Source organism: Colletes gigas, unplaced genomic scaffold (genome assembly GCF_013123115.1).
Source record: "Colletes gigas isolate AHSC1104 unplaced genomic scaffold, ASM1312311v1 Colletes_gigas_Sc00012, whole genome shotgun sequence".
In the NCBI taxonomy this organism is placed as follows: Eukaryota; Metazoa; Arthropoda; class Insecta; order Hymenoptera; family Colletidae; genus Colletes; species Colletes gigas.
The window spans coordinates 7,957,000-7,972,776 of NW_025106641.1; the positions used below are offsets into that span (position 1 = coordinate 7,957,000).

Here is a 15,777-nt window from a genome sequence, read left to right on the forward strand (position 1 = left end):
CGTCGTTCTCGACTAGTCGGGTGTTCGTGAAGCTTCGACTTTCTCCCAGAACACGCGTGTCTCGTTCGAGCTGTCCGTGAAAAGTCTCGCGGCTTAAACGAGCAAGAGATCGATACAACGGTGGAGAAATACCATCGACATCGCCGCCCTTCCCCGCAATTTTCCCGAGTCAAACGTCCCGACTCGGCCAACCCTGACACGAGACTCGACGCGACGATGGTTCGACCGTCGCGTACCAGGTAATATGCAAATGACATATCGTCATGGCGAAATTTATTCATAACCGCGCAGCGCGCGCGCGCGACCGCCCGCAGCTGCGGCTTCGAACTTCCAACGGCGGTCCCGAGTTCCGTGGAATTGTTGTAACGAACTTACGCCCGCGCAAAAGTTACGCCTTACGGCGATCCTCGCCCCTCAACTTTCCACGCGGCCCATCGAAAGTCTTTCGTTCGCTGTAGGTCATCCTCTATTCCCATCCACTCGATTTGCGTTCATTTTATCGTGGGTCACTTAAAAATCGTCGTGGGGCGCTTAAAAGTCGTCGTGGGCCACTTAAAAGTCGTCGTGGGTCATTTGAAACTCGTCGTGGGTCACTCGAAAGTTATCGTGGCCCAGACGCAATGTATCATACCAGTTGCGTCGAATTAAGAATGTAAAGATGATTGAATCAAATTGAATTGACAAGAATGAGCTCAGAAAATTAGAGTCGTCGTGGGGCGCTTAAAAGTCGTCATGAGGCACTTAAAAGTTGTCGTGGGGCACTTAAAAGTCGACGTGGGGCGCTTAAAAGCCGTCATGGACCACTCAGAGCTCGTCGTGGGCCATTTGAAACTCGTCGTGGGCCACTCGAAAGTTATCGTGGGCCAGACGCAATGTATCATGCTAAATGCGTCGGATTAAGAATGTAAAGATGATTGAATTGGCAACAATGAAACGTAAAGTGCACTCAGAAAATTAGAATTGAGTAGATATTAAAGAATTTGTCCGATTCAATGATTTTTCTTTGCCCTTTCGAATCTTGTTCCACCTATTCTTTCATATCAACGATGAACCCGCCATATTGTATCATTTCCAAGAAAGTTTGAGAAGTTTCGCAGTTGCCACTTTCAGCGACGTTGCATACTGAACACCCGGGCAGTAAAATGCTTATAGCTGCGTTATTTTTACGGGTTTTAATAAAATTCTTTAGTGGCGCGTTTTTAAGGCCCTAAGCAGCGGGAACACGGAGGAACATCGATTTTTTGGAAACGCCGAACTAGAATACCCGTTCGAAACGGACATAACGAGACACAAAAGCAAGATTCAATGAGGAACACTCTCGAAGAAACAACGAAGGGAATTATTCATGAAGCGAACAGTTGACACTTAGCCACCATAAACCTTATACACTTTCATGAGGGCGGTATAGCGGCATAAAAGATGCGTTTAGAGTCGTGGGAAGGAAATAACTTAACGTGGAGACCATGTAGCGGACACTTTTCAGAATTTGTTTTGAATTTAAAAAGGGATAACCGCATCAATCCCCAAACAAATTTCGTTAGTTTGTAAACCACATATAGGTGATATGAATTTTCACTGATGAGCTAAAAAATATTATTTCTCAAAATTAGATGTGAAAGAAAACAAATCTAGATGTTATCGTTTTCATAGACAATTTGAAGGATTTGATCTGGCGGTCAACGTGTTAAAAAAGGAAACAATTTCCACCCAAAGACCGGTGAACCTATAATTTAGTCCACCGATGTACATTATACCAACAGCAACGAAATAAAAAATCTCTTGCAAAGAATTCTAATGTCCGGAATCTTCGATAAGCATCGAGTAAAAATGTTCGCGTAATGAATCGCTGTCGGGCGAATCGAGCCAGTCACCTGTGGATCATTAGCCCAGTTACCCTTGTACTTTTCTTCCCCCTGGAACCCTCGTTTCCTCGAGGAAGCAACCCCAGAGACACGCGACGGCAATTAGGATGTCCGTGTATCGGGGAAAAACATATCGAGTACGAGGTTTCGACACAGCCAGCCGAGCAACACGCTTTTGGCATCGTGCACGGCCAAGCGGACGTTGGCTCGCCCGTTGAAATCCGATATTTTTTTGGCCAGAACGCTCGTTTGCTCCTGGTACGCGTGTGAATCACGAGTCAAAGGGATGAAAGGTTGCGCGACGCCGCTGCATTCCATCGCAATTACGCATCCCGATGGGAGGCCCTCATCGTATTTCCGTTACGCGTAAATACTTGTTACGATAACGGTCATTACTACGTCGTAAAACGCAACGTAAAAACGTCTCGATTGTTTTCGATCGATTTACGCCCCGATACGAACACAACCGTTGTTTCTTGCGGCCACGACTCCGTCCTTGCCCCGATAAGTTGCCGTACAAAGCCAACCCGTTCGATTTCCTATCGATCGTAATTTCTACACGGTTTGCATCCGCAAAGCCGATTAGCTCTCGTTGACTGTATATCCAAATTTCGACAGCTCATTTAACCGGCTTAATTGAAATCGTGTTAGTCTTGTTAAATAGAGGTTAACAGACTATCAAAGCAAACGAAATTTCGTGAAATAATCATTGTCAGCGACGTCGAAAACATTTAACAGAATCGTTACGAATTAAATTATCCGGGTAATTTACTTATCGGTTGTATCATTTTAATAAACAAACTAGTAACCCGTTATGTAAATGCTACAACTTCGGACTGCTACTGTGTTCTCCATAATCGAGCCCCGATAGAAGGGGGGAAACCTTCACTTTAAAATGGTTTTCGTTTTGGAGATATTAAATATAAGAATCTAGTATTTTATTTGCGTGTATAAAAGGTACGTTCTCTGATATTATTTCGCAAGTACGAAAGGTACGATTAAGACGTTCGAGTCTCGATCGAAGCGTCAAGTTGTAGCACTCGGTTCTAGAAAGGCGACTTGATTACCGTGCAGGCTGTCCGCGGGAAACAATGCGGACATTTTATAGTCGGTGTACAACTGGAACAGTCCCCTTGTACTTGCAGGAAACAATAGGTATTATATACCGAGGCATACGCACGGAAATGGCCTCTCCCGACATGTTCGAACTAGTTGTAACTCGCCGTTCAACTGCGCCTGTTGACGAGCCGCGCAACAATTACATTAATGCATTGTCCTTGGTGCCTTTGCCTAACGACTCTAAACGATCGACATCCTCTGCCCTTTCGACCAATTAAGTTAAAAGCAGTTCGGAACGGCGCGGATTAAAACGCGCGACTTCGAGTCCCGTCCATCGCGATCCGCGGATAACTGATTTGCTCGTGATAAATTTAATAGACGAAATGGACACCTCGCGCACAAAGGAACGAAGCCCCGTTTGACGTGCTCCGGTTGCTTTCCAGTTCGTTACTATAATGGACAAATTAGAATTTTCTATTCGATATGAGACGAAGGATACGAAACTTCGAAATCTTCGAGTGGTCGGAACAGATATACTTGTTAAAATGACGCAAAGCGATGATTCTACTTAATCACAATAAATGTATCGACATTGTTATTTTAATGATGTGATTTATATTTTATGCCCTCATTGCTTCTTTAAAAAACTCTAATTTTTACTTTACCAGAGTTAGATACTTATCGATTTAATGGAATACCCATTAACTTCCGTGTTACCGAGAATTATCGATTCAGAGTTACGCATTGTGGAATTAATTAATGAATATTATCTTACGGTATAATATTTCTGTTTCGCAATGTCTATTAATTAGTTCCCTGCGTTCGCGTTCGTAACTGGTTATTTAACAATGATAATTTATATTTAACGACTATAGTCTATTTCGATAATTTTCAACGTTATCTTGGATTATGTATATTGTTTCAGTATCGTTGTAACGGGCTTCCGTGTAACAAATGGTTTCAGAGATGTTTTTGTTCTACCGCGAGCAAGTAGAACGGGTCGAGTAATGGTCAGACGGGGCGGTAAGATACGTATCCCTTAAAAATACAATTGAAAGTGGCACTCACCCGTATCGTTGTCTCCTGGAACACCAAGACTATCACTATTGTCATTGATGAAGGCCTCTGCCGTTGACGTGAAGGTCTGAGGTGATAGCGTGAGGTCCGGCCCGCTCTCACTATCGAACAACTCTAAAGTTCCGTTGCCTGAAACCAGTGTAAAAAAAAATTACATTATTTTTGCGCGACCACGAAACGAAAATTAATCTCTTACGAGCAATGATAATTTAAAAGTGTTTTCGTAGTATCAATTTTATCGTACACTGTAGAAAGTAAGTAGAAATTATCGAGCAGTGTCTCTTTTGCAGAAAGAAGCATCTTCTCGTCGCGTGCACAAGAATTCTGGGAATCAATGCCGTGAAATGCAACGAGGTTAATGAATCAATGCGGAAAATTGCTCGTGGCGTGCGTTCGTGATCATTCTCTTTTCCTGAATACGTTCGCCACGCCCATGGGTTTATGGCCAGGCCACACGCAGAAGCGAAATCTTGTCCGTTGATTCATCCCAGCGTTTCGACGACCTCGAGGCTGGCAAATGGTGCTAACGCAAAAACCATGGCGCGAAAATAATTGGCTTCGATCGTCACGATATCCTACATTCACCTTAAGAAGCGAAATTGCTCTATCACGCGGGTACACGGATTTATCATCGGTTTTAAAAATATTTTAAGGACAATATTTATGCAACTATGTACTATACTTTGTACTGTGTGTTATTAATCTACTTATTATATGAAACAATCCACTCGTATCTTTTATTAACAGTTTGACGCAATGTTTCTGTCAAAATTGATGTTCCTCGTCACTCAAACTCAAATTCATGCTGGAAACAAGAGACAAACTATTCGAGACTTTTACATTACATACTTTATAGTGTATTTTAATATGAACGGTAAAAATAATAGCTTTCAGTGTTTATTAAGAAGGATCTATTTTCTCTGACAAACAACTCCGAAAGGGGAAATGACATTTCTGTAAAATTGATACTTCCATTTACATTCAATAATGAAACTGGAAATAAATGTCAGACAGAAGCGCAAGAAAGAAGACACGAAAGACAACTTCAAGAAGCTGGTTTCTCAGAAACTAATGAAAATATCCCTTTCGAATTTAATAATCACTCTCGATATGTTTCTTTCCAGGAAAGCAAAAATAGAACGTAATCTACCATAAATGGAGGGAGCAGAGGTCCCCAGCATGGCTCGAGAATAGTTCAGGAAGTTCATCGATCATTTCCATCGGCGGTAGCGGCACGCGGGCGAGGTTGTGTAGCGGGTTAAAGAGTTAAACGAGAACTCCTCAGGTACGAGAGGAGTGTCGCTTTCGCATATTTCCACGGCGCACTGACAACAACGCTGAAGCACTCTCAGAAGAACTAGCAACCGGTGGAGGATCTCTCGAGACCTTAGGTGGCCTTCGCGATCCGAGGACAACTGCTGCCAAGTGGTACCAAACTTTGGCTGTGGATTTTAGGTTACAAAGCCCCTAAGCGTTAAGCGACCTTAACTCCGTTTCTGCTCGACGGACCCTCGTCGCGACCGTTTCCCGTTCACTCGATTATACCGAGACGCGGACGGCCACGATTCTACGACAGATCTGTCACCGGGCCACGGGTAACGAGAAAAATAATGGATAGCGCGGTTACAACTGTCCGGATCGATTACGAAAAACTGTGCTGGCTGGCCATCGAGGAACTCTCGACAGCTGAGTCGTCGTTAATTCTATCATCTGGATCTTACAAGGCACAAAATTCTCAAGATTATAGGGAATATATACGCCGTAAACCATTAGAAAATTTTCATGTCACTTCACGTTGTATAAATAAAATTATAATCGATGTGAAAAATGTCCTCAAAAATGTAAACGTGAGTTGATTGTCTGGATACCAGAATGTTTGAAAAAAGAAATATACGAAAAGAACAGAATAAAAAGGACGACAAAGACGTGTGCTATGAAAGTTAAATAATTCCTACAAAGGACTCATCAGTTTTCGTTGATTATTCTTTTAATAAAGTTTTAAATAAGATCTGAAAGGAATGGCCCACGATTAATTTCCGATGAAGTCGTTTCTCCGACATATATGTATAATAATGAAAAACACACACCTATTTTTATCATCATTAGTCATTCAATTATGACTTATTTACTCTGAGAAATATACGCGAAACGAAAATGGCAGTGACAGGGCAAGCTCAAGAATAAAATGAGTTGCGAATAATTGTTAACGTCGTACGGAAGCGAATAGTTATAACTGGGTCGATCGATGAACATGGCCTTGAACTTTACCAGGCAAGGAACGTCCACGGAGCGTCCGAGGTCAATTTTGATGAAGCCTTGTGTACTCTCGGAACAATCAAAAGCAGAGGATGTCGCTGCTGGCGAAGGATGTCCCGAACGATTGAAAATTCGCTGTGACCATTTAAGCTAAGAATGCTTTCTCAAGAACGAAGGATGACTGCGTTACGAACTTGAAATTCGATAATTTCCTCGCTAAGGCCACCCGGGGGGCCGTAAATTAAGACGGAAGTCACTCTGAAACTCAACTTGCTTTCCTTCGGATAATTTTCATCCCTTTGCCCTGATTCCCGCTCGCATTTTCGATCCTTTGAACTTCGCTAAATCCCCAAATACTATTCTTTGTAACTTATTTTAATAAAATTCTCTAATACTCAAAGATGTTAGATTTATCTACGGTAGCTCATGAAAGTATTCGAACTGATCCAATCTACATCGTTAATAAATAGAATGTATTCAAAATAAAATTGTCAGTGAAGTTACTCAGGAGTCTCGAGAATGCATACGTAAAATTGCAAACACACCTGGATGACACATATAGAATTTACAGAGAATTTAGTATAAATGTACAGTTTTCGAACGTCACAAAAGTATTCGAATGCGTAGACAAGAAACGTATTTCTAACAAATGAAATGTAAACGTTACACTATAGTCGATTCCGAGACATTGTGTGGTTCACACAGATTTCGTAGAGTATAATCTTTTAGTCAGGAGCCAGTAAATGTGAACGTGAATAAATATTGAAGTTGCATAATAAAAATGAATCTATGTACTGTATATATTATGTTCATTGTGAATTTATTAAAATAAATTGATTTAGTTTGTGCATATGCAGGACCAGAAGTGCCATTTTTGCCATTTTTTATAAATCAAATTCAGAGCGTTTGTTTCTTATATTTACCTCCCGGAAACCTCTTGCAAGGAATACTTGGATAACGGAAGAGACGCTAGGTACCATTTTGTTGTACCTCGACATTGACCGTGCGCACTAATCGCGCAGGAGTGTTCGCGTTAATTCAAAGCGATGGTATGCACCTCGTCCCGAATTAACATATTCCAGATTATCCGGCCCGCGTTCACGTTGCTGGCCGTTGAGTTAGTTAAATATGTAAATATAAGCGGTCCAGGTACACCGGACGTTCTCCCCAGTTACGAGATCGATGAATCACACCCGCGCGAGTCGGACACGCGCACACGGGCCACGCCGTAAGGATCTGCGATAGATCCCTCGAGGGGATGGTTCGTAAAAGAGAAAAAAAATAAATTTTATTATTTCGAAAACCCAAACGCATACGTGAAACACTGATTTTTGATAAATAAAGAATTCACGAGTACAAAAGATCAACTAGAAATCCCAAAGTGAACTCGAATGACCTTTTCTCAATAGTCTCGTATAAATCGCGAAATTAGTAAATCGTTAAATTTTCCATCGAACGAAACTGCTTCCCTTCGACCCCGGATAAATCACACGATTTACGATATTCGAAAGAAAGAGGGCAGAAAAGCACGCGATCACGGTACGTCCAATCGGAACGGGCCAAGAAATACGAGACCACCGCGACGTTTTGGAATTAAAGTTCCGGGCCAGGAAGTTATTAACAAACGCGAGCGTGTTATCTGGCGGTGGCGCGGCGGGGTGTCTCGCAACGAGAACGGGGTAAAAAGACCACGGGGAGAACAAGAGCGTACGAAGACAAGGGGTTGATCACCGTCGCCCGGAATCGGGGGCAGAGGGGCGGGAGTTTGAAGAAAAAGAAGGAGGAGACGGTGGAAGGAAGCGAACGCGCAACCGAGTTTATTCAGCGCGCGAATGAAGCTCAGATATTAATTTTCCCGATGTATATGGATGAGTTCCGACTGGGCCACGTTGCGTAGGCGAGGGGGTGGGAGGAAGAAGCGGAGAAGCGAGCAGAAGCACCCGGTAGCCAGGATGGCGATGATGGTGGCGGCGGTGGTGGTGGTGGACCCAGGTCGGAGGAAAGTACATAGATGTACCGGCGGGAGGTGCTCGTAGAGAATGGCGAAGGGTGGTTAAATTGCTATCGATCCCCCAAGCTTCGCAAATATCGTTTACCTTAGCCATGCAACCCTTCTAAAATCCCATCCGCGCTCTCAGCGCTGCCATCGGTGCATTACGCGATCCGCGTTTCTCGATTCGACTACGATTATACGTTCCTACGTGCAGCCGGGGGCGTTTTTGCGTCAAGTTAACGCCGCCGGAAGTTGTGCTTTGAAAAGGGCCGCGCTCGAAAACGGCCATTTTTACCACTCGCCCCGGGGAGACGCGAACCGAACGCGGCGAACTCTCGATAAAATATCGTGCTAAATAAATTTATCACGCTGCTTCGTGCACGCTCGTACGTTTGTTACGTATTTTTTGGAAATCTGTGGAAATTGAGGGGCGAACAATATTTTTTAAGAAGATTTTAAACTGAAGGCAAACTTGATATCTGCACCCTCGATTTGAATGATTTTATAATGGTTTCATAATTTTATATAGGTCGATTATACACACTTTGGCACAAACTTATAAGCGAATATTGATATTTTTGTTTATCTTGTTTATTTAATTATAAATAAACATAAACTGACGAAGTACCAGTCCCATTAAAATTAAAGGCGAATAATATTTTTTAAAGCCAAACTTGATATCTGCACTCTCGATTAGAATGATTTTATAATGGTTTTATAATTTTATATAGGTCGATTGTAAACACTTTGGCGCAAAATTCTAAGCAAATATTGATACTTGTGTTTATCTTTGTTATTTAATTATGCCTGAACGTGAACCAACGAAGCATCAGTCCCGTTGAAGTGAACCTAAATAGAACGTTCGGCGTACAATAGTAAGTGAATCCACACGATGGAACAGTGAAACTAATTAATAATTCGATTACTAAGATTCGACAAAATTCTCCGGAAATTCATTAGTTCGATAAATTCCACACAGCGTCAATACCAAGCTTGTATCGACAAGCAAAGACGACATTTGGTAACGAGAAATTCAACATAGTAAGTAAATCGATTATTGTGACATGTTGCGTCTGTGACATGCCTGTTAACGATATTAATTATTAGATAGTGTACCTTTTCAAGGCAGCAAACATCGTGAAAACACACGGGAATTTTTATATTTTCTAATCGAAACATACACTATTACCTGTTAGCTATCAACGAATTTAAAATGAATTTAAAATTTTTACTCGTAATTTGCGAATAAAACTTGACTCTGTGAAACGGTTAAACCAGTTCTGAGGATTCTAGTTAGGACAGTCGGATGTAGGTAGATTCCACAGATCGGAATTACGTCAAAGACAGGGTTTACCAGATACACTGAATCCTTGATCTACTAAACCCTTCAGTACTGGGGAACATCTACTATTCTACATCGACGCATTGACCGACTTATGTCACTATCAACGGCAACAGTAAATTTGATTTACGTTGAACACACAGTGGAACTGTCTACGAGCGCACGAAAAGAAGTTTCCATTCTTAACCATTGAAATCCTCATCAGAAACAACAATATACATTATATAATTTACATAAAACTAAAAAGAAATTTAGTAAAATAGGGGCAAAGTGATCTGGATATATAAATTATCAGTAGAATAAAAATTTCCCTCGCCTACTCTGCATTTTACTAATTGTAAACTACTCTTTACTCGAAATCGCGTTCTAAAAAGTTTGAGAAACACTGTTGCACAATACAGTTATCAATCATAAATAAAAATAATGTTGAATACCGTAAATGTTAAAAAACGAACGAACGAAGGGAAACGTTTCAACATGCGCGTCGAGTTCACTCTCGACTAAATGAAGCACTCGCCGAACGAAAATAGGTATTTACGGGCCCCGGACGAGATTCGTCTGCCCCCCAGCGTCCCCCCTGCCCGACGGAGTGCGTGGAAATTCCGAGGAGAGGGCAAACAAAAATTTTAATCAAATTGAAATTAATGGTGGTAGGCGTGTTCGAACTGTTACGCTCTCCGAAAACATTTTCGAAACCGCTTTCGAGTGCACCTACGCGATCGATCGCTTCCAATATTCGAGCCTCGAAAATTTTGTTTACCTTTCGGCAGCTGCGCTGTCAGGATTCTGTCCTGTCAGATATGTGTTATCAGTCGGATAAAAGCTCGAACTCTATGTGCTGACAATTACGACCGACGGTATCCGTTCTTTTTTTTTTCCTTTTTTTTTTTTTTTGTTGCAGTTCGACGATTCGACAGTGTAAACTGTTTTCAATTTCCTCGCGCACGGTAAATTTATCTTCGCCGCCAGCAGCGCGAGGGCTGCACTAACAGTCAATTGGAGCTCTGTTAATATTGACAATCGCGCTGTCACGTGGAATTATACAACTCTTTATCCGATCGTACGTCGACGCGGGATCGTTGATCGGCGCAATTTTTCATTAACTTTCATTAGCCCGTGCCTATCTTTTTTTTTTCGGTACCCGCAAAATAATCCCTGTAGTTATGATCGCGACGCGGCGAAATAATATTTGCGCTGTCTGGAGTTTTTTTTTAGTAACCCCGTTGAACGCTGGGCGATATTGAACGTTCGAATTTACCGAAGGATATTGCGTATCGATCGGTTAAAGGACACGAGGCGATTAAAATTAATGGATCGCGTGCGGGATAACTCGTTTCGATCGATACGCGCGGTCGACGCGTGTTTTGGATCAAACAACGCTCAAATAATTATACAAAGGGACTGTCGAGAACTTTTTGCGCCTCCAGTTGTGCCATAAATCGTCGAAAAGTTTATGCATCGGGTTCAAGCACCTCGTAACTTGGCAAACAATTAAGGTAAACGCACTGATAATTGACAAAGTGCCAGTAGTTACTTTGCGAAGTGAATCTTAAAAATAACTTTCCCCGCAGCGGTATTTTGAGCCCCAGATGTCATGAATAAACTTTTTATGGGGCTAACTAATCCACAAAATTATTTTGAAAACACCTAATTTAGACTCTTTCTAACTTTTCGATTTTAGTGATGATAAGAATATGTTTTAATAAACGTTAGAAAAATTAATTGAATCTTCGAACGAATGGTCAGAAATATTTTAGAAATTTTTTGCGAGAGTGCTGCTTGAGCTCTTGTAAATCCACCTTTGCGATGATAACAAACCAAAACCGTATCGCCGTGTACCGAGTTCTACAACCCAGATTCGAATCTCCCAGTAAACCGAATGGAGCGTGAAAATAAATACCAGCTACACACATAAATACACGCGTATCGTCGACGTTGCTCGCGTCATCCAACACAGAACGCGCGGCGTTACAATATTCCGAATCGATATACTCGAAAACAGTTTGCAATTTCACGTGAACGCGATTACGAATAATTTCGCCCCGTAATTTTGAGTAAATTCGTTTTTGGAATCGTATTAACGTTCGATTAACAAATTTAAAATCGCAAAGAGGACGGATAACCGTGCCGGTCATTCGAACCAGCGATCGATGGCCCCGACGAGCGACCGCGTATCGAATAACTTCGTTGGTCAAATTTTAAAGTCCTGTATCTCGTTTAACCGGCGCGTCTATAAAGCGGCGAAAATAAACGCGCACGCGAAATGCTTGTAAAACAAACAAAATATACGGAACGGTAGTACACAATTTACATTGCTGTTTTGTTTGGCCGTTACATAGAGACCGCGGAACGTTGACCGGCGAAAGATATTCAGAATCACGCAGCCACCACGGTCGATTCAGGATTTTGCGAAAAATATCGTGTTTCAGCGTACGGTAAACATGGCTTCCGGCGATTCTACGGCGAACGTAAATAGCGTAAACGTTTTGGTTTATCAAACAGTAAGGATAGAATTGCTCTTCCGTGAAACACCGACCGGCTTCTACTATTCTTACGATATTCCTACCGGAAAACCTCCGACTAACAATGAGCTGTTCACCTCTTCCAACTATACAAACAAAGTATTGCGTCTGGATATTTTCTAAAATATTGATCCAACGATCTTGTCGGAATTAGATACATTTACTTTTCATTTTGTACGTTATTAATTCTTCTTAAATGTATTGCACCTAACAAGTGTTACTGATTATTGCACATGAAAGGTATGAAGGAGATTTCAAAATTATCCATTTTTCCACAAATGAAACCATATGTTCTTTGATACATTTTCGTACAGCGTGAAACAAATTTATTAACAATAAAATACGAATTTTTAAGAAAAATCGACAAGAGACAAGTGCCAAAATTTTTCAGTGAAATTGAGAAGTTTCAAATCATTCTGGAAAAATTATTTTTGGTTGTGGCAGTCAATTTCAATCATTTTTGGTCGATACATATACCCCCGAAATCCTACGCAATTTCGAGAAAAAAATTCAGGAAGTGAAGAAATGATCGACAAAATTAAAAAATTTCAAATCATTCTGAAAAAATTATTTTCAGTTGCGGGGGTCAATTACAATCATTTTTGGTCGATACACATACCCTCGAAATTCTACGCACTTTCGAGAAAAAAATTCAGTAAGTGCAGAAATGATCGACAAAATTTAAAAATTTCAAATCACTCTGAAAAAATTATTATCAGTTGCGGGGGTCAATTTCAATCATTTTTGGTCGATACACATCCCCCCGAAATCCTACGCAATTTCGAGAAAAAAATTCCTTACTGAAAATCTAATGTCTGACCATGCGTTGATACGTTTCACTGATATTTCATGCGTATGTTTAAAACGTCATAACTCCTGAACGGATTGAACGATTTTAATGTTTCAAAAAGCAAGCTACGCGTATTTTAGTCAACAATATGCAAAAATTCTAGGAATATTCGAAAAGTTGTTCCTTAACCCCGTAAAGTGAGAAAAACCCCATAAAAATGGCCCAATCTTCAAACGTCCACAACTTCTACAATGGTGAACGAATCTCAATGAAATTTAGTATAGAAGTAGAGCTTACGGATACCTATAAAAAAGTATTAAACAACATTTCCGCACAGCGCCAAACAAATTCATTAAAAATCAAATACGAACTTTCAAGAAAAATCGACAGGGTTCAGTAGGTGCTTAAATTTTTTGACGCGGGGGCCAGTTACAATCATTTTTTATGAATACACGTATACCAGAGACGTAAAAAGATCCGAAGCTTAGGCGTCCAACGCTTCTCGCCGGAAACGATTTTCCATAGGGATGAAAACAATGCACGCAGCCGGAACAGGGTGTTTCCGGTTGAAGGTCGATTTCTTCGGGCGAACGGTATGCAAATTGTATTAAGTGTCCGCCCGCCGTACACTGTATCACGGTCGCCTCGAGTGGCATTACGAAACTTAAGCCGTAGTGTCGCGAATGTCGCGAGCTGCGGATGGCATCCACCCTTTGTGCGCCGTAAGCCAGGCCCATTATCTCGGCCACCCTGGAACTTAAACTCGAGGCCCACCTTCGTCGACCCCTTTGCCACACCTTTGCCGCGTCCTTGCGAATCCACCCGAGGAATCCTCCTCCGCTATTTCGTTGATCCTCCGAGTGGCCTTTGTTCGCGGACGTCTGCTCGGGAAATATTTCTCCGCGGTTCGGGGCATGAATAATTAAACGACTCGAAATGAAAGAAGTCGACAGAGACATCCTCCGTGACAAAGTTTCGAATTCAGAGACAATCTTCAACTACCGCTACTTTTTACCGAAATAACTTTCAAGCGTAACTGTACCATGTACACTGGAGACCGGCGTCAATAGTAATACGAGCCAGTTGCAACAAATTTTGAATATGCAATACAATGTATCCATGTCATAACAATACAGTTACTCAATAAACAGATATATTGAACGAAATGACTTCTCGACGTGTCGTAAAGTAGTAGTTTCTTAGTGCTTTAAAATTGTGATATTACTCATGCAATAAGCACTTCTTTCTCCTAATCATTAGTCTCATCCTTTCGAATGAAATATATTAAACATATTGTTGGTGAAAATTTGTAATATAAATTCAAGAGCAGGATCCAGAACAATCGTAATATTACCATTAGAGCAGAATATGGAGAAAAACTTATTCCAAAGTCAAAGTGTTACTATTGACCCCCACAGTGCATTGGGGAACAATTAATTTCTGGTCAAAGGGAAGGGGAAGCAAATTTTTTCCTCAGTTTTTCCAGGCGATGGGGAAGAAAAGAAGCGTGCAGATAATTCGAGGAAATATGTTGGACCCCATACTCGGGCGAGTAATCGCGCTATCAGCCGGGTATGACAGGTGATCGAATGGTGGCACCCTGACGGTGTCGGCATTAGTTACCGGGACGATCCTGGCGTGCATAAAGACGGTCTAATCGGCGCAGATGAGACGGGGCGGGGGTAATTACGCTCGCGGCCCAATAATCATGCCATTATAATTAATGCGTTGCAATTAAGGCGGCGATATAGGACGGCCGACAATCGAGCCGTGATTGTCGATTAAACGTTTTCGCAGCGAGGCGACGCGTTTATCGGCGCGATGCGGCCCGCTAGCTCGTTACACGACCACTGTGTGTGTGGAAATAAAAATTACACGCCGGACTTTGCCACTCGATCCTCGACCGACAGACAAAAATTGAGGGCCCTCCTCGATCGTCGACAAGCGTTTCGCGACTCCTCACTTCCGAAGAGAAAAAGAAAAGAAAATACAAGTTGATTATTCGATAAGAATTCTTTGGCACTGGAAACCTCGACATTGTTATGGAAATGATTTTGTTTGCAATGTGAGTGACTCAAGAATTACACGGAAAATTGTCAAGAATATTGCCCTTTAAGTAGTGGATGAAATATCTGTTTAATTGAATTTTCTAAAAACTACGTTGAACGTAAGAATATAATTTTTTTTTTGGAGACAACGATTACCAATAGACTGAACAAAAATTTTACCAAGTCGCAGATGGCGCTACCAAGATTGCCTACAATGGCGTCTGCTATAACTTGACAAATTTTCTACCAGTACTTTTAGACTTTTCTCCCCGTCGAAAACAAAATGTCCATTAACCGTTTAAACAGCAAGTATCCAGCGACGAGAGTCTCTGCTCGCCGAGTCGCCAAGGTCGAATACAGCGTATTACGATCCGAGTAACCTGGTTAATTAATGAATCCGGCAAACAGATCCCGACCGAGGAGATAAAGTCTTTAAAACGTTGGTAAGTAACGCGCGAAAAAACGAGAACGGAAAATAAATTGGATTACAAGGTTCTCGACGAACGGCTCGCGACAAAGAACGGTACAAAGGAGACTGAAGGTAAATAATAGAGCTCCGAAAAAAAGGAGGGAAAATGAAACGAAATACCGGGGAACACGAGAAGGGCGAGCGCCATGTACCGCGTACGTTTAAACAGGGTGGGGGGGAGGGAACGAACGTGTGCGGAGCGAGGCGGACAGAGAAAAAGAATAACGGTAACGAACTTCGTGCAATAAGAATCGCAAGTAACGGGCTCGCCGGGTATTATTTCGGTAGCGAAGTCAATTTGCAATCAGCGGTGCAGCCGTTCTCTCCTCGTTTCCGACGGAACGAGTATAGTCCGTATT

General features: G+C 41.8%; 1 protein-coding gene across 6 annotated transcripts in view; it reads right to left on the reverse strand.

Annotated features, from left to right (window-relative positions):
- Nucleotides 1-15,777, reverse strand: part of LOC122399109 — a 605,244-nt gene that overhangs the window by 208,665 nt on the left and 380,802 nt on the right. For all 6 annotated transcript variants that reach the window (XM_043399523.1, XM_043399526.1, XM_043399525.1 and 3 more), the window contains one exon: nt 3,990-4,127. In XM_043399523.1, coding sequence (XP_043255458.1) covers nt 3,990-4,127 — 138 coding nt within the window. The remainder of the gene's footprint in view (nt 1-3,989; nt 4,128-15,777) is intronic.